General features: G+C 44.1%; 1 protein-coding gene across 1 annotated transcript in view; it reads left to right on the top strand.

Moving 5' to 3' along the window:
* LOC8037813 (PDZ domain-containing RING finger protein 4) overlaps positions 1 to 26,983 on the top strand; it is a 175,285-nt gene that overhangs the window by 134,320 nt on the left and 13,982 nt on the right. The window contains exons 3-6 of the mRNA XM_029993394.4: positions 21,779 to 21,860; positions 22,826 to 22,921; positions 24,511 to 24,573; positions 25,823 to 25,921. Of these exons, the coding sequence (XP_029849254.1) occupies positions 21,779 to 21,860; positions 22,826 to 22,921; positions 24,511 to 24,573; positions 25,823 to 25,921 (340 nt within the window). The remainder of the gene's footprint in view (positions 1 to 21,778; positions 21,861 to 22,825; positions 22,922 to 24,510; positions 24,574 to 25,822; positions 25,922 to 26,983) is intronic.

Below are 26,983 nucleotides of genomic sequence, written 5' to 3'. Positions count from 1 at the left end.
GACCTTTTCGCAGGGCCTTTTACGTTCTATTTTTTTTTTTTTTTAAAGAAACAACAACAAAAGCAACAGAGATCTCACTTGACTTTAGATCAGAACGAATATCTGGCTTGCTTTTGATTTTCTAATTTTTCTCTGTATGATTTTGTGGCTCGGGAATCAAGGGTCGGTAAAATATCTAAATAAAAACAAAACAAAAAAAAAACATCGCGCTTACAAATATAATTTTGAAGTTATGAGGTGAGACGAAGTACCGCGTAAAATTGAACTTAAGGAAAGTGTTACGCTCTCGGCTGAGACAATAGCGACGTTGACGTGAAGTAGATTCCCTCACAAAAAAACAGCAGGTCGCACACAACGACGAGAAATTGACAGACGATCTCTGGGCCGATGCCATAGCCATTTATTTATGCAAAACGCATAAACAAACAAGTAGATTGAAACAAGTAGGTGTAAATAAAACCGGTATTTGCGCAAAATTGCCATAAATAAGAAATTATAATTATATATAGAAAAATACCTTTCCATAAAGTGTAACCCCTCGTGGATTCTTTTGGAGCTGCCAAGCTAAAATTATGACATCGTTGAACTGTTTTCTGCCTTTTCTTCACAAACCGAGAGGAGGTAACATTTATTGATACTTACAATACAGTGGATTGCATTTACTCTTTATTCTCATTTGGAGAACGGTTGCAGTTCCAATTTGTTTTGAGATTGTCATATCGCTATTAGTTATACTTAGCCTGCCAACGAGCAACGTCGATGGCGACCGTTGTAAAAGAAGGAAGCGTGAAGCAAACCCTCCTATTTGACGATATTTTGCCTTACACTAGCCGAACGCGGACGCATACTCTTTGCCCGGGACAGCGGACTGGATCGCCGTCGCCGACGATTACCTTTTCTGTTTCAGTCAATCCCGCCTCCGCTACTCAGGTTTCCAGAAGTCTTATTGCGGAGGCATAGGAAAACGTTTAGGCAAGAACTATTATTTTAGTGACGAAAATATTTTCTTTGCGTTGGATCCGCGCCACAGAGAAATTCCAATCCCTCTTCTATGCCATTTTGTTAGTGATTGTATTGCGCTCCCAAAGTAAAGTTGGTTCCAGGAGATTTTAACAAGAATTCCGACAGACGGAAGCCACTGCGCTGTGTGCTGTACTGTACAGCAGGCAGTCTCCCAACATAAGGGGTAAAATTTTTATGTAATAAACGGTTACCTTAGCCTCTGATAATTTCGCGGTCGTTCTTATCAGCCGAAGGATGCAAAAAAGGCAAAAACACGTCGCCGTTGTCCGTGCCGAGGAAAGCAACCAAAGAAAGTTACTGCTAAGAAAGCCATCTAGCCTCCTTCTGTAAGATCGACAAGCTCGCGTACCATACACACAGGAAATAGTAGATTCTAGGTTAAGAGCTTCGTTTCCGCATTCCGAGTTCCCGCCAGCATTTGCAGCGCAATTCACTTCCCTTCCATCCATGACGATTAGAAGAGCCGGATTTGGTCGAGGAAGTTAGTTTGTGTTGATTCCGAGTCAAGAGGTCCAACGCGTCAAGAGGTCCAACGAATCAAGAGGTCCAGTATGCGGAGGGCAAGTTCGTCTGCTCCTTGCGCAGGGGGTAGCGGTGACGTCAGAACGCCGAGCCCTGATTGGCTGATCGAGCCCCCCTATTTGAGCGTCGTCTGCTTCTTTGCAACGTCGTCTGCTCGCAACGTCGTCTGCGTCTGTCTTACCTTTCCTGCGACTTTCGGAAGTGCAGAGGCCAGATTCACGAAACTATCTTACGCCAAAAATGTGCGTAAGACAAAACTTAAGAACAAATTCGTATTCACGAAACGAAATTTTCGTAAGTTTTGCGCAGGTTACGGCGAAATCCTACGACAGCTCCGAAGCTGTCTTACGCACTTCTTACGATCAACTCAGCATGGCCGACAGCGTCGCGGTCGCGACGACCCACGGACGTTTATTTTTCTACGTGAGCTTCTCACGCGTCCTGACTTCAAGCAGCAAAAAAAAAGTAAAAATTACTTGAAACAGAGCACGACGAACAAGAACGCTGGATCCACAGACACCGGGGAAAAGCTCCAACGGCGACGATTGCACCGAACGCGACCAAACGAGCTGGGCAGTTAGGCCTAGCAGGCACTCCGCGACTCGGCGACCGTCTGCCCACGACCGGCTGACGTGCTGAATAGAATATGCCCGCGCGACCCTTGTGAACCCTTCCCGTGTTGTACTTTGATCGCTAACCTCAATTTTAGATTAAGAGGTCAATTTCTTCCTCTTTTTATCTCCTTGTTTCCCGAGGCAACGGTGACTCTCGCCGGTGAAAAAGCGGCGAATCTCCGACAGGCGCAGGAAAGGTAAAGCAGCCATCGCTTTGACTAGCAGACGTAAAGCAGACGACGTTAACTGCGCCAACCCGCCGGCGCCGTTAAAGAGTGAGGGGTCTCGCCGCACACGAATGGAGGAAAAAAGTATTTGGGAGGGAACTTGCGGACACTAAGCAAACAAACCTCGGCGCCCCGGGACACCTCGCCAGTGAGTCCTTTGACTTCCCTCCTTGATGCGCGTCTGCTAGTTGTTAGACGAAAACAACGTACCGCTCGAGTTATTTCGTCTGCCCTCCCTTAAAGGCGAAGTCGAGTTCGCTCCGAAAGTCGCAGGAAAGGTAAGACAGACGCAGACGATGTTGCGAGCAGACGACGTTGCAAAGGAGCAGACGACGCTCAATAGGGGGTCGCGATCAGCCAATCAGGACTCGGCGTTCTGACGTCACCGCTACTTCCTTTCTCGTGCGCAGAAGACGAAAATGAGCCCACTTGCGAGGCGTATTGGACCTCTTGACGCGTTGGACCTCCTGACGCGTTGGACCTCTTGACTCGCCGTGGATCTCTTGACTCGTTGGACCTGTTGACGCGTTGGACCTCTTGACCCATATTGGATCTCTTGACTCGCGCCTCCTGTGTCAAGAGGTCCAACGCGTCAAAAGGTCCAATATTGGATAGCTTGACTCGTTGCATCTCTTGGCGTGAAGTATATACAGGCAAGGGGTGTGAAATAAGTACAGGCAAAAAAGAGAAAAAAAAAAACAGCTATGAGGGCACCTCGGCTTTCTCTTACGATGTGAGAATGCGCGAGCGCTACCTGTTCCCGAGTTGTGTTGCCGAACGGATAGCGCGCTATTTGCGCGATCAAGAGGGCCTATGTTCGAAACCAGGCAGGGGATGGTTTCGTGCTCACGTAACCAGGGAGGTCACGTGACCAGAGTTTTTTTTTTTGGTCACGTGACCACAGACTTTTTTTTGGTTTGGTACCAGATAGGGCACGTGACCAGAGAAATCACGTGACCAAAGATATCACGTAACCATAGTTTTTTTTTTTTAAACTATTATTATGTTGCAATGTGTTGGAGAAGTCACGGATTTCGACGACGGATTTTGCTGACGGCTTTTTCGCTGACTGAGCAAGGTAATGCTCACGCATTAAAAAAAGCAGACAACAGAGATGCTAAAAATAAAGACGGAGAAGAAAAATGTCGGAAAAAGAGCAAAAAGTTGAGCTGTGAAGACTTCCACACGGCAGGGGGGATCTCACGAACACGGCTTTGATGCATCGTTTCTGGCCGGCGATGTAATCAGTGTTCGTGCGTATGACCCGTGAGTCGCTTGGTTTCTGAAGCGACAGATACGCACGCGCATGGCTGTGGGGATCGCATGCTGGGCACTGCATTTGTAAACACAGGAAATAATTGTTGTTATACATTGCCAAACTTGTTGGGAACCTGTGTGCCTTCTCTCTTCTACCCCTGATCACAAAGTCGTAAATCTGCATCTCCCGTGTTGCCTCTCCCGCGAATATCGAACGCGTAACCGGAAAGGCCTTAGCATTTTACGATTTGACACGCATTTTTTTTTTTTTTTTTATGAAGTGACTACTCCGATATCCGGGTTCGAAATAATTGTAAAACAATTTTGAACACATCTTTCGCCACATACAAAAGGTATGTTCTGTGGAGACTGAAGAAAAGACAGCCGCTTCACTGGTGTCTACGCCCGTTCTACCCCGCGCTCGTCCTGAGCGCGAGCTAGTTCGGTCTGCCTCACGAGGCATCTTTATTCTTCTTCTTTTCGATCCCCACATCATCCCCCTCTTGGCAGGGGGGGGGGGGGGGGGGGGGGGGCAGGGAGTTTGCTAATCAGTTGGTTACATTTCGTCGTCGCTGAGTCTGATGTTCGCCAGTTCTGGTGGTAAGGGTAGTGTTCGGCGCAGGCGTTCGGGGCAGGCACGGCCAACAATAAGGAGGGCGGCCTCGATGTCGGCAGGTGTAAGGGCCCGTGATTCAGCTCGCACCAGCGCCCGCTGGCGGTCTTCTCGGTCGTGGTGAAGTGCTCCTTGATGATGTTGTTCGCATGAAATGAGTGGGACGCGGCAAAGTTCACAGATGTCGGCATATTCTTCCTCGTCGTAGGCGGCGGGTAGATCTGCAGCACAGCGCTCCGTCAGTGTCCGTCGCCGGAAGGGATGGGGAACGTCTTCTGGTGCAGTCCCTTGTGGCACTTGAGGTTGGTGTTCCCAGGCCATCCGGGACGCGAATGTGACCATTCGACCGGCCTCCATCACGCACCAGGTGGCAGCCTCGGCAGTGCGTGGCGGTTGCTGACGGCGGTTATGTCGCCTGGCGCGGCGCGAGTGGCCCCGTGGGTTGAATTGGGGGCGTAGGGGGGATCGGGAGCGGCTCCGAGAGCGTCGGAAGGAATGGGTGTTGCTGCGTCGAGGTGGCATGCCTGGATAGAAAATAACCATGAGCAACAATCTTTCGTGTGGCAAAAATTGACGGGGGACTGTGTTTCTTAGGACATCCCTAAAGGGTGACATGTCTAGAAACAAACGGCTTCAGATCACAAATGTTAACGGGTCCAGTTAACGACCCGTCTTCGACATGTCGTAACCTATACACCAAATGTGATACCCGTGAAACAACTTCCAAGGGACCTTCCCAACGAGGAGCTAGTGATGCCGCGAATCCCTTTGCTGCATTACTAAGCGGGTGCACGCGCCGGAGAACGCAGTCGCCTATTGAAAATTCTAGGGATCTCCTGCCTTGGTCATATTGGTTCCTCTGATCGAGCTGCGCTAACTCAATATTTTGTCGAGCCACTCGCACAGCGTCGGTGATTTTATCACGAAGTTGTTCAGCGAATCTCGCGTACGAGGTGTTTGGTCTTCGATTATCGTCGGAAAAGCTGTTCTCGAGGGGAAATCGCAGCTCGCGTCCGAAGTTTATTTGGGAAGGTGTGAACCCTGTCGTACGGTTCTCCGTAGTTCGAGTGGCGAAAGCCATTTCCGGGATGTAATTGTCCCAGTCTTTATGTCTCTCGGTGTATACCACTAGCATTGCTTTGAGGTTCCGGTTGACCCTCTCAGCTATGTTGGCTTGAGGGTGGTAAGGAGTGGTGCACTTGTGCTGGATGCCCAGTGTTGCGCAACAGTCCTCAAAAACCTTACTTGTGAAGTAGGATGCGTTGTCGGAAATTAATTGGGAACAGAACCCGAAGCGGGTGAAGGTGTCCCTCAATTTGTCCCAAATGGTCCTGGAACTCAGTTGGCGGAGAGGGTGAAGCTCCACCCACTTTGAGAAGTGGTCGGTGACTACCAGGAGATACCTGTTTCCTTTGGGGCTGCGTGGAAAGGGGCCCATTATGTCACATGAAACAATCTCCCATGGATAACGACTTTCCACTGACTGCATCAAACCAGGGGGTTTACCTCCCCTGGGTTTGGCTTGTTGGCAACGTAGGCAACTGCGTGTGTAGCGGAGAACATCCTGGCGCATCCTCGGCCAAGTGGCAACGCGACACAGTTTCTGGTAGGTTTTCTGACCGTCACTGTGGCCCGCTAGCGCACTGTCATGAAAATACCGGAGGAAAGTTTGCCTTAATGTACGGGGTACGACCACACGAAAAGGGGACGTTGTGGGGTCGGCTTCGTCTGCCTGCGGTATGTAGCGAAGGAGGAGTCCATCCTCGCTGTGTACATATGCGTCTACCGACCCCTACGTCCTGTTTCCATCGGTTTGATGGGGCTGAGTCAAGCACCGAGATACCTTTTGGCACATGTCGTCTTTTTGCTGGGCTTCTCGTAGCTCGTCCCGGCTCACAGAAAGACCCCAGGAGACTTCAGCGTCAGCAACAGCGACGAGTTCCGCTGTGTCATCCGCTTTTCGGGGGGGTAGGGGTGCTCGTGACAGGGCATCTGCTGCGACATTGAACCTTCCCGGTTTGTATTCAATGGAAAAATCATATTTCTGTAAAGCCAGAGCCCAGCGGGCAAGGCGTCCAGCGGGGTGTTTAAGGTTTTTCAGCCATGTTAATGCTTGATGGTCAGTCTGGATGGTGAAGGTCGCTCCATCTAGGTACATGTCAAACTTTCGCAAAGCGAATATTATAGCTAGACATTCTTTTTCGGTTACCGTATAGTTACATTCGGCCGCGGTGAGAGTATGACTCGCGAATGCAACGGGCCGCAACGCTGCGTTATGTTCTTGGAGTAATACTGCACCTATACCGTAATCACTGGCATCCGTTTGGAGGACGAATGGAGCATTGAGATTAGGAAGTCTCAGAGACGCAGTATCCGCAATAGCATTTGCTAACGCTTTAAACGCTTGTTCCTGAGCGGAAGTCCAGGTCCATGGAACTTCCCGGCGTAATAGCTGGTGAAGGGGCCGGGCCAAATCAGCGCAGTTGGCAATAAACTCGCGGTAGAATCCCACCATGCCAAGGTACCGTTGTAAACTTTTTTTGTCTCGTGGCTGGGGAAATTCTATAATTGCTCTGAGCTTCTCTGCTTGCGGCTGGAGCGATCCTTGGTCGACCACGAAGCCAAGAAGCTCCACTTTGGGTGATGCAAGTTGCACTTTTGAAGGGTTAATCGTGAGACCAGCTTCACTCATGCGCTTCAGGACGACCTGTAAATGGTGAAGGTGGTCCTCGATAGTACTAGAAAACACTACTACGTCGTCCATGTAGGCCATTGCATAGTTAAACTTCGCATCACCCAAGACTGTATCCATGAGCCTCTGGTAGCTCGCAGGGGAGTTAGATAGGCCGAAGGGGAGTCGGACAAATTCGAACAGACCCCTGGGGCAAACGAATGCTGTTTTAGGGACGTCATCTGTTGCTACGGGAATTTGCAAAAATCCCCTACTACAGTCGAGGGTTGTGAATATCCGTGCAGACCCCAGTGCATATAAAACAGACGAGACTGATGGAAAGGGGTATGCATCTCGCTTCGTGACCGCGTTCAGAGGACGGTAATCTACGCAGAGGCGTGCGGTGCCATCCTTCTTGGGTGCTAACACAACCGGAAAAGCCCATGGACTTTTCGAGGGACGGACGGCTCCGGTCCGAATCATCTCATTCAGTGCTCCGTCCAGGAGTGTGCGTTTGTGAACACTTAGGGGCCGCGCGTTAAATCGGATAGGCGGAGTGTCTCCAGTATCAATTCGGTGTTCGAGGATGTTAGTCCTCCCAGCCCACGGACTGGATAGTCCTCCCAGCCCACGGATAGTTATTTGCTATTTCGACGTCCACCATCACACTAAAGCTCTATTACTGCGTTTGACGTCAGGATAACTGAACATAGTTCTTTTTTTTAATTTCTGTGACATCATTTTTAAAAGTTGTAATAATTATTTAAAGTTGTTCACATTTCGTCAAAATAGCTTCCTTGATATTTTGAAGTGCTTGGTTTTTGAAGAACTTGAAGAGACAGTTTGCCCTGGCGCAGCATGGCATGTAAAGTTAGTCATTTTTCTCTTCGCCATGGCCTAGCACTGGACACACTAGAGATCTTTCGGCTTCAGAGATCGACCTGCTTTCCAACACGAACAGTTATTTAATCGACTTCAAACTCTATGACCAATTTTCTAAAAATGATTGAGCAAGTAACCCACCATCTTACAATTCCAACCGACTAACACATTGCGTAATTTCAACTAAAAATAAATGATATCGACAGACAAATGTTAGGTAATTCGTGTCAGGAATGCTTAATCATAGAAACGTTGAGTTGCATGGTTTATTTCACATCATCCTCAAAAATAAAGAGCAATAAAGGAGTTACATATAGCTAGCATAAGTATTTGTGGCTGCTCCCTGCTTTTGAGTAAGCCAACGGCCCAAATTAACCCGCTATAGTTTGCACAGGTCATAACGTTTCTAGGAGACAATGCTCGCATTCCTTTGCAACACTGTATTGGACGCCAAGTGGCATCATTTCCTCCAATAATATTTGAGTTTCTTCCCATGTTGTGTTATTTGACTTTTTAGTGATTCAATGAACTCTGTGAATAAAAACTAAAGCATAAAATATTAGTGCATCATATTTTTAATAGAACATACGAGAACCCGGGACTGGACAAAATTACCCAAGGAAGTATTTGCGATTACACATACTGAGATGCCTGAAAGGGAAGGCTAAACGCGAGATGCTGAGGTACATTTGTATTTTATATTTTGGGAATTTGAGAGACTCTTCCGTAGAAATGGCATAAATGAGTCCCATAGAACAGAAAGACTGGAACACAGATATTAAGTTCTACAAGTTCAAAATATGTCGCCTGGCACTATCTAATATATACCACTGAAATACATATACATTGTGGCCAATAGTATCTGTCTAGTTGTCTCCAATGGCTATGTAGTACTTGTATTCTCCAAAACAATTCAAATAGGTCAAACAGGCACCCTAGGTCAAACAGTCAGTAACCGTCACACGCAGTCTTTAAAAGCAATATCATTATAAACAGAGGAGATAAAAATAAGGCTCGATGGACCTCTTGACGCATTGGACCTCTTGACTCGAATGACCTCTTGACGCGTTGGACCTCTTGACACAAATTGGACTTTTTGACTCGTTGGACCTCTTGACGCGTTGGACCTCTTGACCCGAAATGGACCTTTGGACTCGTTGGACCTCTTGACTCGGCTGCCACGTGGCTATTGGACCTCTTGACTCGTTGGACCTTTTGACTCGTTGGACCTCTTGACCATAAGCGGTTTTTGTTCAGACTATTGGCATAAAGTTTTGCGTGCGGGTTCGGTTGGGGCGTGCCAAAGCGCTGACGGCAAGCCCACAGCACGAAAATATATTATGCTTGCAGTCACCGTAGATAGGCTAAAGGACATATGCCTTTCAGGTTCACTGAAAACTACCTCAGTTATGTATGCAACGATAGTTTATCTTTAAACCAGGCAAAATCTTTGAGGAGCGGCTGCGTACGTAGTCTAGCCGTAACCTCTATAAGGAACTGTTAACACCTCGGTTACTACGTTTTGTTAGTTGAACGAACGATATGCTAAGAGGAACCTTTTCTTGCACTAATGCCATGTGTTAACTTCTCCACATTTTTGATATGTACATTAGATGTAACTGAGAAAGAATGATAAAGCTGCATTATAAAATTGGTAAAACTAAAACCACTCTGTGAGCTGGTTTACCTAATAAAATATCGCGAAATAAGTTTTTCAAAACATTACATTCCTATACTTTTTTCACGTAGCCTAGGTTGCATTGTCTGTACACCACCAACACACCAAGAAAGGGTAACACACAGAACTTTCATAGTAACCGGAGTCACGGAACGATAAAAAAAAAACCGGACGAAACAACAATTACCAACACACAGGCGAGCTCGTGAAGAACCTCCATAATGACCGAAAACACGGAACGATAAAAAAGGGACAATACCACAAAAAATCGTGTTGTCGTTTTTTTTTTTTATCGTTTTGTTATTTTCGGTTACTATGGAAGACCCATACGCCAACATGATGTTTCCAATCCAGAAATAATAAAGTACTCAACCCTTTCCGAAATTCCGTCTGGCCACCTCAATAGCTATCATCACCAAAGTGTGTATCATCTGTACACGCGAATGACGGCCTTTTGATGGATGGTGAAGTAAGGATATGAAGAGACAGAAACCGATAATGCGGAGCCTGAGCATCCAGTCGTTACATCGCTGTATTGTTGTTGGATGCCACCGTGACGAGACTTATAAGCTTCTATGCGCTACGCATTTGAGGCTGTCATGTAAGTCCTTGGACTGCTTGGCTTCGGCACGCCCCAGACAGCTCATGACAATGACATGTGAATTTTATCAACTGGTTTACTCTAAAGCCCCTTGATAAAAGCGTTTTTTTACAAGTACCGCCAACCATTGTTGTGGAAGCGCGCGAGACACGTGCCATGAGCGGGTGCTCCGCCGCCATTCGCTTCCAAGGCCCGCTCATTTCAGTGCTGTGCCGCCATTTGCTTCCAAGGGCCGCTCGAGACATGGGCCTCGTGCACTCGCGCATTTGACGCTACTTACAAGACGAACGCAGACACATCGAGGGGCTTTAGTTTACTCAACTATAAGCGCCTTGTACTGCATACAGAGTGTGTGTAATTTCGTGACACCATCGAAACTGAAGCAAATAAAGAAATAACTGTTCATCGGAAAACACCGTAACTTTCGTACGTCTACCGTTGATGAATAGATACCAGGTTTATCCGCCATGAGCATACAACTATTTGGACGGGTATTTCAGCCACTCGATGGAACTGCATTTGTGAAACGGTCTATTGAAAACATAAGAATTTAATATCTTATATAACTTGCATAAAGAGTCAATAATGTTCTTTAAGGGGAGAACTGAGCTTTCAACGCAGAGGCATTTAAAGTTTACAGTTTGTTTAATTTTAATTCGAAGAGATATATTTTTTTTTAATGGGTGACGAGTTAGAGGGGTGCTGTCTTTGTCATGCATTTATCAGATTCGGCGGAGGATAAAGCGCCGTTCACACTCTTACGACTGAGTAAGACCGAGAAAGACCAGACCGGTTTTTAAGCCTTTTGCGACTTCTTAGGACCGGATGCGCGGCAGCGGAGCTGGTGCTAAGAGATCGCAAGAGGCTTAAAAACCGGTCTGGCGTCTCTCGGTCGCACTCGGTTGCAAGAGTGTGAACGGGCCTTAATCGTTATGGTAGATTGGCTAAACAGCTGAACCTCGTTTATTAACTTTTTTTATTATTGGTTTAGGGTTCATGCTAGAATTGCAGCATTAACGGAAATTATTATTGCCGGCGAAACGAATTAAAATAATTTACGGAAATGTAATGTTTTTTTTTTAGATATTAAGTAATCAATGTTCATTAGCTCGATTTACGAATTTCGCCACAAAACAGCGCCGCAAGTCCTGTCCACAATGACGCCTAAAAGAATGGCATAGTCTTTTCAGTCACACCGCCACTTGTGTCACCGGCGCACCCATCAAGGACAGGCTGCCGAGATAGTGACGACACGATTGAAACGACTACGTCATTCTTGCTAGCGAAATCACGGGCACATCTTGCGGCGCTTTCCCTGCGCGCAATTTACAAAACGCGCTCAAGAACGTGAAAATTGACCAATGAATCAAATTATTTTAACTTTTCTGGTCCCTAATTGTAGTCACCGTAAATACTAGTAACTGTAACATAACCCCTAAAGCATGGTTCAGACAGTTGCGTTTGACTGCTTTGCGGCTGCTAGAAACCAGGACATCACGGCTGCTTATATCGCGTGCCAAGATGATTCCTTGGATTGGATTCCACGCTTCATTCAAAGCACAGATGTGCCGGTGACTCGCTTTCGGTTCTCGACGCAACGCAGTCAAACGCACTCAAACGCAAGTGTCTGAACCGGCCTTAAAACCTATATTTAAGAAGCGAAGGAACGGATTTTCGTAAAGTTTAGTCGACAGTTTAGTCAACATCGCAACTGGGCTGTCGATCTTTTTTTTTTCGTGTAGAACAACGATGTATTTTCTAATAACAGTTGTTGACGGCATGTGGAACGTTTTGTTTACGGTACTTCTGTCCTGGGTTTGCTCCCATTGTTCCAGAAAGGTGAACCTATATTTCGCTCAACCTCACGCTTTAAGGCAATCAATGAGACCTAGAAATTAGTAATAAACTAATTTAACTAAATAAACTGAATAATGAGGTCCCAGTTTGGAATGGAAAAGGTCGGTTAAGGCCACTATAAAAAAAAAAAGCGTTACCCCTCGTTACGAGGCCGGAGTGCCACTTTGCGTAGTACATTGTCAAAAGGTATAATTAGAAAATATATCCTAGGTTGCAGGCATGGAGACATATGTTAACTTTGAACTCATAGATTAGTGTGCATTTTATTAATAGATATACTTCATAAATCATGCTACAGTTTTTTTTTTTTTTTTGTATAGGACGAAAATTTGTGTTCGACACGCAGGAAAAGATCCGGTACTCAAAGCGTTAATGGTAACCTCAAGTTCAGCATTTTTGCTTAGTCGAAACTAATACTAGTCTCCTCTGGGTTGACGGTTTTTTTTCATTTTTTAATTCGCACCGAACCTGAGCACACTGATCGTAGTAAGTTAGTGGAACTTTTCTTATCTAGAAATTTGCTTTATTTTAAAAGGTATCGGCAAATTGAAATTGCAAAAGCAAGCAAGAAGTAACCTCCTTCATGACGTCCCTGGTCCTGCCTTGGGTGGCCAATGGAGGAAGCGAAGCAACTGCATGGTCGGTCGGCCGCGGCTTACGTTGCTGGCCGCTTCCCCTGCAGCCCCATGCGCGTCAACGGCTCGTTGCTCGCTTCTGCCCTCCAGCGCACTTGCCGGCACGAATTTACCGGGTTTCTCGGAGTTGGAGCTCCCGATCCTCGATAGAAGTCCAGAGCTGGGAGTAGTACCGTACGAAGACACTCCTCGTAAGCGTCCGGAGCGAACTGGCGATGCCTCTCGGCCCGAACTCGACGACGCTCAAGTTCCGGACAAGTTCCGGGTGGATCTCCTGTGGCGCGAGGCCATAGGAGACAAATTCGCACTTTCGCTTCTTGCAAAATGTGCTGTCGGCGTCGTGCGTCGTCTGCTAGGATCCGCCGTTGCGCTGCGCCGGCCTTCGCCGCCTCTCCCACCGCTTGGTGGCGGGTATGTCGACTTGTCATCGGGCGTTGCTTCTTGTTTCCGTACTTTCGAAACGGCATTTGTTTCTTTTCCCATCTAAAGTACTGAACGAAAACAACTATCATGAATAATTAAAACGGTTCGCACCTCTTATATGTTGTATTTCGACTAAAAAAAAACGTTTCGCGGCTTTGAGCAGTCGTAAGGCAGCAGCTGACCGGGACCGACAATGTCAGGAGTTCGTCGCACGCCGCGCGCGTTCGGCACCATGGGGCGCTTCCATAGGAGGGGGAGGTTTCCGCGTCGTCCGGTTAAAATATGACGCACTGATATTTAGTTACTCTCTCCGTGCCCGCTGACTTGCCCTAACCACGAAGAATGTTAAAAGAGCAGCAAGAAGAAAAAAGGTAGACGTGTAAATAGGATTGCAGGGCCCCTTTGAGACTGTTTTAAAGTATTTGCCGTCAAAGCTTGCACGCCTGCTGACAGCATGTGAAGGTCGAGTTGCCCGGCCATGTCGTTATTAAAACCGTCTTAACAAAACTCGACTAATTTCATGTGAAGCAAAATGGGCCAGAAAAATATAATCATTGGAGAAAAATACTAATATATCAATATAATATATCCCATTCCGAAATAATGCTCTGCCAATCGGAAGAAAATTTTTCAGGTTGGCTTTTCAGACAGACTGACTTCTTGGTTTTCAAATCTTTAGACAAAACATTTCACGTTTTTGTCTAATATAGACGACAAGTAAAATATTCTTGGTGCTAAAAGAGATATATACGGTATATTTGGTTTTAAATATATGGTATTTTTCAATATTAAGCTCACCTAACTTCTGAAGGTGGCAAACGATCTTTCTGAAAATTGCTTCTTTCGTGACAAAAATGTATATCCAGAGAATAAACGTATAATGTTTCGTGCACTTCCGTATTATATATGTTCTTGAAAATGCTTTGAAACACTCGTATGAAGAGATTGACTTTGAAACTCAAAATGTTATTCCGGAAAAGCCACGAATAATATTTCATAAATCTATACCACAAACAATTGAACGTAAGCCATTTCACTACGCCCAACGAGCGTTTTGAACGAACCAATATTTGATCGGAAAGCTTTCTTTTACTTTAAACTTGAACCCTAACAGTGGCGCCACCTCTCGGGAAGAACGACAACGAAAACAGCAGTAATTTAAAAGCGCGGGGTCCCTCATGTGAGCTGGTGTGATCGTTTCGTCTATTATTCTCCGCTTTTCTAAATCGCAGGTAACTTTTATTTGCCACTGGCTTGTGATTTGGCGTTTTTGACAAGGTTGTGTACCTTGCATCAGCCACACCGCTGAGGATGCTTTCAGGCCGCGTTCAACGAGCTCGTCGATTGCGATGTACGCATTTCACTCAAGTGTCTGCTGTATTCGATTAGCGGCGAAATGAAATGTTGGCCCGGTACTTGCGATAAGAAGTAAGTGCAGGCCTCAAAAGACTTAAGCTTGAAAGTTGGTAAGCAGACTCGATGTAAAAAGTAGATACAAGGAGATGTTGATCATTGTTACCAGTGGCCATCACCGACTTGTTATGCCTAATTCACTTGGTCCGATTCTGCTTGCGATTTTCAGTACCGGCGTCGACCATCTCAGCTACGGTTCATGCTTTTGCAGCCCGAGCGACGTCGCCACTGAAAATAGCGAGCAGAATCTCATCATGCAAATCAGGCTTTAGCGTACATTCTGCGGCGTCCACGCGCAAAGAATAACCGCATGTCACATTATTTACGCGAAGTTTTGTGGTGTAACGAGCCTCGGTAATTTCGCTGACAACGCTCAAGTAGTCATACATCGCCAGGAAGACGTAGAATCAACAATTCCAACGCGAAAAAGGGCAGGGGGACTCACACCGACGCCGAAAACATCGCATTTCTATGGTTTGTTTATGGGCAACGGCGAGCTTCTTCCCAAGCTCCATCGCGCATGCGCGGCGCCGGCTAAGGGCGCTCCGGTTTGTTTGTCAACATGAGTTGGTGTATAAGGTGGGCGAGCAGTCAACAGGGCTGTGTGTTCTGTCTCTGTGTGTTTTTCTTTATCTGTATTTGTTGCATGCAGCGCACCTGCGAGATAACGTGTTGCTTCTCAAAAGCATATATCTAAAGGCCCGTTCACACATGCAGCGGAGTGCTACAAGCATAGCGCTAACCTCGCGCTAAGCGCGTGCTGACGGCAGCGTTCACCAGCTTTGTATCGCACCGTCAAAACTGTTGCTCATGGCAGAGGATAAGTAGCTGATGGCACGTGAGGAGCGCTACATCAGCGCTTCGCTGCATGTGAGAACTGGCCTTTAAACTGTAAAAGTTATAAAAAATAAAAATATAATAAAAAATAAGACGCATTGAAAAAAGAAAGAAGCGAAAAGAAAAGAAACGGAAGTGAAAGGGAGAGAGATTCCGAGGCTCTGTGGGACTCTTTATTTTAGACGAGACGGCTGAGCTTCTGCTCCATTCCGAGACGAGTACACCGGCAGCTGACCACGACCCAGCACACGGCAAGCTCCTATCCCGTCCCAGAATATCATCCCGGACAATTTTATCCGGCACGAGGAACCTCGCCGACGACCAATATTCAAAGGGGAATCAGTATGCGATCATCAACCCCACCTTCGCGGCGACGTGACTTTCTATATGGAAATTTGTTCAAAACTTTGAAGCAGCTCTTTTTTTTTAACCTTCAGTTTCGCTTTTTTTTTTTTGTAAATAAATATAACTTTTATTTGTTTCTCGCTTTTTTGTCTAAGCTTTTTTGATTTCGTGTACCATCCTGGTCTAATGTGTCCTTGACAGATTAGACCAGGACATCACTATATATTTTAGGGTGTTCACCAGCACCATACACGTGCTGTAACAATTTTAGTATGTAAGCTCTGGGAGAAGTTGATTGACAGCCATAAGGGTGTAAAAACGTTTAGCGTGTACGTTTGGGCGGTCCTAGTTTTGGCAACGCATTGTTTATTTCTATGGAACCAATAACGAGATTCACTCTTCGCAACTCTCAACGCGGAGAACGTTTTCATGTGGCTAAAGAGGCAGAAATGTATGGAAGACGGTCGGTTTGCTCTGCGACCTTTTTCGTCCTGGTGCTTTCCGGATTAGCCACATCCTTGACCAGGCGGCTTCCTCATTTCGCTCAATTCCGCACTTTCGCTTCAGTGTGGGCGAGCAGCCTTCAGATGAACATCATGTTATTTTTGGCCGCGGTGTGTACCGACCAAGTCACATCTCACTCGTTTATTCACCTTGATCTTATGCGTACCATCTGAGCTCAGCTCCCACCATACTACAACAGTTTTACACGAAGTGCACTACAAGTGCACGCCCTGTAAAAGTCATCATAAACTCAACTAGTCAACATGATGCTGAACCGGTGACTCTAGAGAAAGAAGACGCGTAAAAAGGCGTCAACGTCCTTGTGTAACGTGAATAAATCTATGAACCGTTTAACGGTAGAATATTTTTCCCCGGAAGATGCTTGGTACTGGTCGGCTTTTGTTTCTAAAGGGATCGTATAAGAGAAAGGTCAGTGCAGGATGTTTTTGCTAATTATCTAGCGAAAACACATGCTTTGCTTGCAACCTGTTCAGGTTTAGGAGCATCAAACAGTTATATTGAAGACGAAAAGCTGTCATCACTCTTCCATTCTGTATTTTATTAGACTCCGAACCGGAGGTACTTTACAAAGCTGTTCCGTCGGTTGGTGAACCCTAACTAAGAGATGCGTTCAATGTCTGAATCGGAAGAGCCGGTGTTCCAACTGCCATTACCTCGAGAGCAGCCGACATGAGAAGCGAACATTTAGCGCGCAGTACGTGCGCCGAGCGTCTAATATCAAAACTATAAATAGATTTCAAAGTTTTAAGCTATAAATACAGGAGCGATACACCGTGCTAACATAACGTTTATAGTTCGGCAAAGACAAAACAAACAGCATCACCTTCCATCATGTGCGCGGTTTCCCGTTTAGGCGAGCACTTTGAAATGTGAAATCGCAGCCGTAAACCTACAGTGACGACCGTCAAAGGGTTAAACTATTTTTTATCTAAAAGAGCACTGTACGTGTAGTTTCGCTCAAGCAATAAGATCTTCTTCACCAACTTCGAGAATACCTCAGTACAGTGTTTGTGCCTCTTTTGGTATTTTATTAATTCTATTATAAAATACGCTTAATACGTGTTAAACTATCTTCTGAGGATTATATTAATTTACTCCTCAATAGAGTCAATCCAAGATAATGTAAATCCTTATCGAAGCAGCGGCGAACGTGAATTTATTGGCATGACAAAAATTCGATCAAACTAGAATAAACCCTGACGTGATTCAACGTCAATAAATAATTTGAAGTACATTATAAATAAATCGAAATCCAGCTTATCCAAAAACGTAAATGGAAATCCAACAACAATGGATGGAAATTCAACATCATTAATAAATGGAAATCCAACAACGACACTGAGGCGTAACCTGAATTTACAGAAACACAAGCAATGCTTATAAACTACTCAAAATACTAATGTCTGAAAACGTTAAAACAATATATTCTAGAATATGCAGATGAAAGAACCCTACTGACCGGATTGAATTATTGTTGCTAAACCGCCGGAAGATAAAATCGCGCAACCGCCGAAGATTTTGTATTTCGGGGATGTTCTAACAAATATTACATTCGATTAGTACTGTTAACTCAGCTGCATATTTCTAGTCTTTACTCATTGGAGACCACCAAAGCTGAAGGAAACTTTTCATGAACGCATTATAAAATACACATTGCCTTGTACATTGGATGTTATCAAATATATATCTTACTGTGTTTTTGTGGAGGTGCGCCAATCAAAAATCCATTCTGGTTGCTTTGGACAATCTAAATAATGGTTATTATTATTATTACCGTCAAACGTTTTAGGCTAGTTTGGGCAAATTGACACGTGACCGGCAGCAGCCCGTCATTCCCCATGCTCTGTGGGCACAGGCCGATCGGAACGGGAAAGTCAATGGGTCAATGAGTCAATGAGTCGATGGGGCGAAGAGGAGTCAGTGAGGTCCAGAGGGGTGGGTGGGGTCAATGGGTGGATTCAATGGGGTGAGAGAAGCGGAGAGTCCTGGAGGCAGAGCTCGAGAAGAAGTGCCTGGAGGTTACTAACCAAGAGCGTTTCACGTAGAAACACAATTGCAGGGCAATTTGCGATACATTGCATTTTCTAGAGCGCAGCTCTTAGGCGCTCGTTTCCGGCTTGAGCGGTGTCGCCGTCGGCGTAACCGCACGCGTTGCATTCTGGGACGTTTCCCCGCTAAAGTTATCAAAAACATTTCCCCGATAAATTTAGCGGGAAAATTGACGTCAAATGACCTCAACACCAGTTCAGTTTCCTCACTAAATTTAGCGAGGAAAATGACGTCACGACTTTGTGTCACGGCACCCATGAACAAATTCAGGGGCAGGAGGAGAGGAGGAGGGGGAGAGGAAGAGTATGGGAGGGTACGGAGGAGGAGGAGAGGATACCTTCCCCTCCGTACCATCCGCTCCTGATCCTCGAGGCCACGCTTCAATTTCGCATTACTGAGATTTGTAAACATTTTTCATTTATTATTATTATTATTGGGTCTGTCCTTGTGCTACTGCTTCGTATAGTATTCGCTTTGAGTGCGTCTCAGACTTTTTACATTACTGCAATTCCTCTTCATTGTCAACGAGACCTAGAAATTGTATTTTGTTATCATTCAACTCAGCGTATGTTGTGTATGGTAATATTCAGCTTCTGTATAGTGCATTGCTCTTCTGTATTTGTGTGTTTTATGTATTCATTTTCATTCAGTGTGCCAGTACCAAGACCGAAAGGTTGTTCCTGGGCACTAAAATAAATAGTGATTAATATTATTATTACTATTATTATTATTATTATTATTATTATTATTATTATTGCGTGGCTTTTGGTGCATATGTGCACGTGATTATGTGTGAGTATTTTAATCGACTTATTAATGCGGAACCTGGCCACACAAGCCCTTCAAGGCTTGACCGGACCCGAAACTCGAATCTGGCTGAAGCACTTGAGAAAAAAATACCATTTAATAATATGCATTTAATATTGATTTTATAAAACTTTTAACATACAAACAAGAAAGTGGCCGCAAGCTTTGCTTAGTGATATGAAAATTTAAAGTTGAGGTTTTGTGTGTGAGGTTACCTCCAGGGGCCACAATTTAAGAATTTCAGGCTTACACAAAACTAAACGCAATATAATATACATATTCTGTTTTTGCCAAGTGTTCAGTGATAACTAGGGTTCCGAGTTTCTGGATAAATCAGAAAAACTCCAAAAAACACCCGCCGGTAAAATTTTGGTCAATTTGGATTTATCCAATAGTCTCCGAATTTCAATCTGTCAATGCCCTTTCCCCCTTCCCCAATTAAACTAAATAAAGACGGTAGTTTACAATTAAGTTTCATCAGCGCACAGGGTCAATAGTTACGGGAAAATGCCACCAGAGTTATCTTTCAAATCTCGTACCATTCACAAAAAGGGATCTTAACTGCTCATCTCGTCAAGGTTCAGGACGAAATGTCATTGTACTTTCCGGTCACGACAAAAGATTCTGTATTGGTTTTCAGTTTGCGCCATACTATTTATGTTTTAAGAGGAAGGAGAGGTTGTGTTTCTGTAACAGTTAAAGGTATGAACCATAGAGATTGCATAAAATTGGATGAGGGACAGCTGAAACTTCCCTTTTACATCCTTTCCCACTCTCGCGGGGTAGCGTGGAATAGGATAGGATGAATACGTGCTTCCTGGCGACTACCTCCTGGAGTTTATTTTTAGGGTATGGACGTTTATCGAAGCCACAGATGTGTGCAGCTTTCGCCGTGGGACAAGTTACTATTGCCAATAGCAATGGCACCAGCATCAAATCCAGCTGAAAAAAATATTAATTGATATAAGAGCGTTTTATTTTTCTTTATCTAGCATACGTTTACACCCGGATATTATTTATTTATTTTGCATAAGAAACAGTGCCAGAATTAAGCTTCAAACTTCGTAGATTTTGGAGTCAACAGAAATAAACACCTATAAACTCCGAAAAAAATCCGCCGAATCTCACGAAAAATAAACTTCCAAAATACGGAATTCTAGTGATAACGTACATTGAAATATACGTGAGCTTTTTACAAACTAGTTCTGCTGGTAAAACATGTACTAAAATGAAACCAATAGAAACATGTTTCTTTGAATATTTGTGTCTGTTAGGAGATTAAAGAATGCATTTAAAGACAGAGCAGTTAGGTCGAATGGTGGCTTTATTAATTCAATCAACTCTCCAACGCGCAAAGGTGTTCTTATCAATTAAGATTTATGGATAATACTAATCATTATTTTAGAATTTTAGTATGGTGATTACAAATGCAGACAGATTGACTGCAATACTAAAAATGTAAATGAATATGCATAATTATCAGTGAATAATTATGCATATTTAGATGCTCATAACAACTTAATTTATCATCTCTAACAAAATATAACAGTAAGCTTGCTTGGTCAACGTGTTCAAGCAGGCTCCCGTTTCGCGGCTTTGAAAAGGTGAGCAACTTTTCGAAGTTTCTCAGCTTTCAAGCCCCCAAAAATCTAATACACGCCTTTAGATATAATCTTTTTAAAAATAACTTCAGGTAGTTTTATGAAAGACCCTTGTATGTTATTAGGAATCAAATAATTAGAATTTTTTTCTCGTCTTATTTTATATTTCCTGTATTTATTTTAGTTTAGAGAACTGGCATATCTTTTTATGTGGCTGAATATCGAGCCTATGGATGAGTTGAGGAAGTCATGCCTTCCGAACTTACTGATAATGAACAAAAGAGTAATAATTTCCACGTTTTCTCATTCGAAGGATGTAAAATATTTCACGCTAATATTATACTTTATGTGTAACCGCACAGGTTCTCACTTTATTATGCGCCGCGAAATATCCTTAAAAGAATAGTTATGTCTCTGCGCTGATGCGCAGTACACGATCAAAACTCCCAGGGGCCCTGTCCTCCTCTTTAATGGCATCACGTAGTGTCCGTACATAAGCTATATTTGAGAGAAAGGAGGCTTCATCCATATAGCCGAGTAGAATCGAGGTTTTCATTTGTCACCAGCTTTTGCCGCCGGGCCTGACGGAAGCTCCAAGAAGTGCTTCTCTTCGTCCTCCTGCTAAGACAGTTCACAACGGAGCAAAACAATACCGCAATTATCTGCTAACGCCGTACGTAAAGATCGAAATGTCGAGTTTCAGAACGACAAGTGTCGCGAACAGAGCCCGTGCGGCTGAATGCACCATTAAGGCGGCGCCTGTAAGCCGCTGGCGCTTGAACACATTTTTATATTTCACCAGGCATTGACCATAACTTCAAAGTGGATTTTCCTAATTGCAAGACTAATGTATTTTACTATTCTTTCGCCTCTGAAACTTCTTTGTAATGTGAATACCTTTCGACTTCTATTGTATTCTATGTTAATTATCCATTGCTTAAAAGCGCTGCGAACACGCTTCACTGTTTTGAGCCTCTGGGAACTAAGTGGAAAAATACCGTTTGTTGTCTTCGTTGGTATATATTATTATTCCCACTCCCTTTTACAATGCTCATTACCCCGAGGTTGCTTAAATAACTGAACAGTTGTCAAGTGACGCGAATGAACAATGATCGTGGTGGCGGTGCCAGAAACTCGGGGAAAAGAGCGTAGATACCCTTAGCGTAGTTCGACATTCATGTCACTCTTGCGTCTGCAGGGGCTTTCCGCCAGCGTCGAACTGCAGCCAGCCGCAGCAGGAGGACCAGGATGAGGACGACGGCTGTGACATCGAGTACGAGGTCAGGGCCTCCTTTCCTTGGTCAACGACACGAATCTCACCGCTGTCTCCTTCGCTCACGCTGGATATCTCTTAAATCTCTACGATTCCGTAAAGTTATACTCTAAGAAAAACCTTAAACGAATTGATTCCAGTCGAACAATCGCAGACGTCTTTATATTCACCGGAGGAATCATAGACGGCAATAATACGGTATAGTTTCTTAATCGGGTCCTACGGGCAACCTTTCGCAATATCTTTCATTCTTGCCCGCCATAATAAAATAAATAGAAATATATCCAAGTTTGTAATTGATTTTTTTTTTTGCAATTTTTATTTGTCGGGAAAATATTAAAAATTCTACGTTCTAGCCCATTAAATGGATTGGGCTGGCAAATTGATTCCCTAACGCTTCAATTAGGTTTCTTTATGACCTTAATTCCAAGGCGATTCTTCTATGATCAATGTCACTTGTCATAAGTAAAATTTCCTACTTTTTTTTTGCGGCGTTTAAAACGTTGACATTTTTTTTTAAATTATCCTATTATTGCTCGTTTTCGATACGAATAACATTTGTTGGGCATAGTGGGTGTAACAAAGTAAGGTGGAATATCGTATGGTATTGACACCAAGCAACGTTTTGTAGGATTTGTTACTCTTGGCTGAAATACTTTACTTTAATATACAAGATAAAGGTAAGCTTCATGCGATATTGTTACCTGGATTCCTACACTCATTTTTAAAGCAAAAATGTTTGGTTACTTGCATCTAAGGTTTCTTTTTTTTAAATCTGGTGTAAGATCTAGCTCTTAGTTAGATTTTTGTAAATTGAGCCTCCAAGTAAAAGTGAAATCATCTATTATCTTGAATGAGGCTCAGAGGCATTTCCTGCGAATATTATTTTCTTCAGGTGACGAGGTAAAACTTGTACTGCTGTACTGCAAACGTTTCATGAAGATAGGCCTGACCGACATTTCTTTGTTTCAGGAAGTTACCTTACAACGAAACGGTGCGGAGAAACTTGGCCTCACTCTCTGCTACGGAGATCCTGACGAGCAAGAGACAGAGATCTACATCGGAGAAGTACGCAGCTCTTGTTAAACGTTCGCGGAGTTGTAGTAATTATGTCATAACAGTCGACCAACCACAATGTGCCTTCATTCTAGGGCGATCCAAAAATCATGTAAGTCGCTTTAAGGTTGATCTGTCTAAACGTAAAAACGAAAGAATCAAAACACTTTTTTTTAAGTGACAAAGCACCACTGACAACGTTTGGCTCCGATTGCTCCACATTTAACTCCTTACAACCCCAGTAACGTACGAGGGCAGCAAAGCACCCTAGAGTGATCAACGTAGGCAAGTAGTCTCGCTTTGCTACTCTATAGGGTAGAAAGAATATGATTTCTAGATCGAACAGCTCAGAAGGTTCCATGCTTTTTTTTTTTCTTCTTTTTTTCAAATCTTTATATACTCGCTTTGTATAAATGAATTCACTGTCTCCTTCTTAATATGGGGTCCTCTTGTTTTTTTGTTTTTTTTTTTGTTTGTTTTTTTATAAATCAAATTGTGTCACAGTCGTATGGAAACAATGAGAAAAGGAAACATTTATTAAGAATTTAACATTTACAGGTGGTAACAGTTTAATCATTCCCTCCAGTGACTGAAAGGAGACGGATACATAATGCAAACCCTCGCGTCTGTCAGGAGATGTTTGGAAGCTGACGGAAGACTGCAACCCAGCACATTAGATTGCCGATACCATTTTTACAACTGGGTTTGAGCCCTTTGTGTCATGGGTTTCCTCACCTCGTCTTAGCCTACTGAGAGAAAAAAAACATGCGGCCGTACGACTCATATCTCATATTACCATAGGAAAGACACATATGCAGTAAAATCTTTTATTAAGTTGCTTCTTCAGCGGACTTCACAATCTTAAGTGGTTCAAGACAATCTTCCTCATCCTATATACATAAAACCGAAAATATTGTCGGTGTAATGCGTCACATCTATTTAATTGAAATATCTGTAATTGAAAAATAATAAATTAGCGAAAGAAAGCAATGGTCCCTTATGTGTCTTCTCATGGAGAAGGTATTGTAGAAAACTATGCCCAAATACAAATTGACATGTGCTTCCTTCATCGAGGAAAATGCATATAATGCGTCATATCGTTCTTTCATTCGGCATTTTCAGATGTGGTTCATATAGGTGCGAAGGGATTTTCTAATCAAAGTTTGTATAAAACTATTTTGTAGAACTACCTCTAGTGCACAATGGGTGCAAGGCATAGTTCTATCGCATATGATTTTATAAACGGAGCAGTTACCACACGCTCGGGCGCTACCGTTCCTTCCTTGATGCACCAGTTTCAATGGACGTCCGACGTCCGTCTATTTATAGCTCTGTTTGTCGTAGCCTCATTAGCATTGTTTGCCGGGCCCGGGCTGTAAAAGGAGGTATAGGTAAATGGGCTCAGTCATTTCCTGGTGCAGGTCGACGGTCGCTAATGGAGGTTAAGATATTTCGCCATCATCGCCTGGCCATGTATGAGGAACGACCATCTACATCGCTCAATTTCTGGCTGTATCGATTGGCGGACATACGACGGGTAGGATCAAACGAGCCTTGTGGACAAAGAACTGACTGTATTTTATTGTGGTGCTTATTTTCAGATTGATTCTCGAAGCGTTGCTGCCAGGGACGGCAGGCTACAAGAGGGAGACCAGATTCTGCAGGTCTGTTCATTAGAGCGCTTGTGTGTCTATTTCTTTTTCAAGGTTAGGTGGTAACTCATGAAAGATAAAATTTACGAGGGCTATTTTGCTTTCAAGCTTCGATAAACTGGGTGAAACCAATTCATAAAAATATTTTAAAATCCCCAAAATTTAAATACACACTGTAGCTTCTCATACGCGTAATTACACCGTATATTTAGGCACGTATCATAAAGATGCACCGAATTCGGATGCGCTCCTCAAGGAACGTTTTCCCTCCCTTCTCAGTAAGTTTATGATGCGTCGACAATACCGTCAATCGGCGCAGCCGTGAAATTGGTATGAAGGAGACTGAATAACGTTCGGGGGAGAATGAACAGACGGCCGCGATGGTAGGGCTAAAGAAAATACGTATGTGACGACTGAATGTCTTTATGAACACGTGATGGAACGACCGATAACCCGTGCGGTGATTGTGTAGAGGATTAGCTACTGTGTGTATCTAAATGTTGCACACATAAACACATTCTTCATCAATCTTACTTTTTTTTCTTACCCAGCTCATTGTGATAAACAAAAAGCTGGTGTATAAAAATATCATTACCACGGCGCGGACAGATGTAGTGGATAGCGTACCTCACCGGTAATAACTGGACCGCGAGCTGAAATCCCGGTTCCGCCGAATTTTGTATTCCGGATGGGTTCTGACTTTTCTTCCCGCTTGATTGGTATGGTTCTTTCATCGGCATGTTTCCAAGATATAATATTACTAGGGATATCACGAACTGCCGGGCCAATAAGTATGTCAGGTTCGGGGTTTTTTTTTTTTTTTTTTTTGTAACTTCCAACGAAAAGTTTGATTAACATGCAACTAAAGTTCGACTTTTTACGCATGTGCGAAAATTTAAAACGAGCTGACGCCACATGGCGAAGAAAAAGTACCATCTTTATTGTGTAAATTTATTATTGTTTCAAGAAAATGAACTAACTAAACCATTAAAAGCGCATGTGTCTGCTTTTATAATGTGCAGACATAGGAATCAATGTATGCGATTTAAAATAATGCACCTTGTAAATTATTGTTTTCTCAAAATTCTAAATATCTGCAGCAGTCGGGCGACACTGTCTATCAATCGAACTCCGTAAAACTTTCCCAAAAGCTTGATGGTTCGCCGAAGCAGTCGAACCTCGGTGTGCAATGTTCAAATCCCAGGTTCGCCAAAAGTTCGTGACATCACTAATTATCACTACATTGTTTCCTCGGTTGCAGGTGAACGGGGCGGACGTCGTGGGCAGGGACCAGGCCATCGCGCTCTTCTCCGAACAGAGGTCTCAGTTCACGCTGCTCGTAGCCAGGACCCATGCTTTGGTGAGTCGCGAAGGACACCTTGCAAATCGGTCATTTCAGATGCCTTTACTCTAAAGGTCGATTCACACATACCACGCTGCTCTAACTCAACACTAAGAGCTGCTTTGACGCAGCGCTGACCGGAACGTACCAGGACTATTGCAGCGCTGTATCAGCACTGATTCACCAGTATGACGAAAATTTCGCGCTGCATAAGCAGGATCACCGATATTGCCAGCGTTGACTAATAGTACTGAGCTAGCGCCGTTATGTATATGTGAACACGGCAGGGCTAGACTGAAAAGGCGCGCTCTCTTCGGGCCTGTACATAACGGGAAATTTCCCCCTCATTCAGCAGCTTGGTGGGGTCGCTGTAACCTCACCAAACCCACAGCACTTCAACTCCATCCAAGGAAGCACCACAATCTTACCGTGTTGGTTTTTTCGCTCCGGGGTCGAATTTCAGACATTTTCAGGCTAGCTAGACGTACGGACATTGAGGTTCTCTGCCTGCAGAAACTACCGCAAGGCACCTCTTCCTCTGCGTATTTTCGAAAAACAGTTTTTCATTAACAAGCGGTTATTTATCGTTAGGCAAAAATATTTCAGTCAGCGAACTGTTGTCATTTCGTATGAGTACATTGGCACACAGCCTTAATCACGCTGGTCAAATTTTAGTTTAGGATCGTTTAGGCAGTATACTCATAGGAGTGGCGTGATTGCGCCCCCACTCGGTGTAAAGCAATTCCGATCGCTTTTAAGCGAGAGAAAGAACCTTTAGAAATGCCACAGCCTAAACCGGCCACCGTGTGAAGAGGCCTTTACTGTCTCCGGAACTTTATTTCCTTGGTTAGCTGGTGGGAGGGACATAACTGCCATCTAGTTCAAAACGTTATCAGTACGACAATGAACTTTTGAATTGTTATGCTTAGCGCATTCCAGTGGATGCTTAGCGCATTTTAGAGGATAAAGGTCAGGGCTGAGCTTTGTTTACTAGGTTTCAACTTTCGCTGGGCCCATTCTGTAGATTTGAGGGATTTCTTTTGAAGCAAATATGGCCTGCATCAATCTGTTTGAGGTCAA

This window comes from Ixodes scapularis, unplaced genomic scaffold (genome assembly GCF_016920785.2).
Source record: "Ixodes scapularis isolate PalLabHiFi unplaced genomic scaffold, ASM1692078v2 PGA_scaffold8__174_contigs__length_109621045, whole genome shotgun sequence".
NCBI lineage: Eukaryota > Metazoa > Arthropoda > Arachnida > Ixodida > Ixodidae > Ixodes > Ixodes scapularis.
The sequence above is the reverse complement of the archived record's forward strand: the minus strand, read 5'-3'. Positions and strand labels throughout refer to the sequence as shown.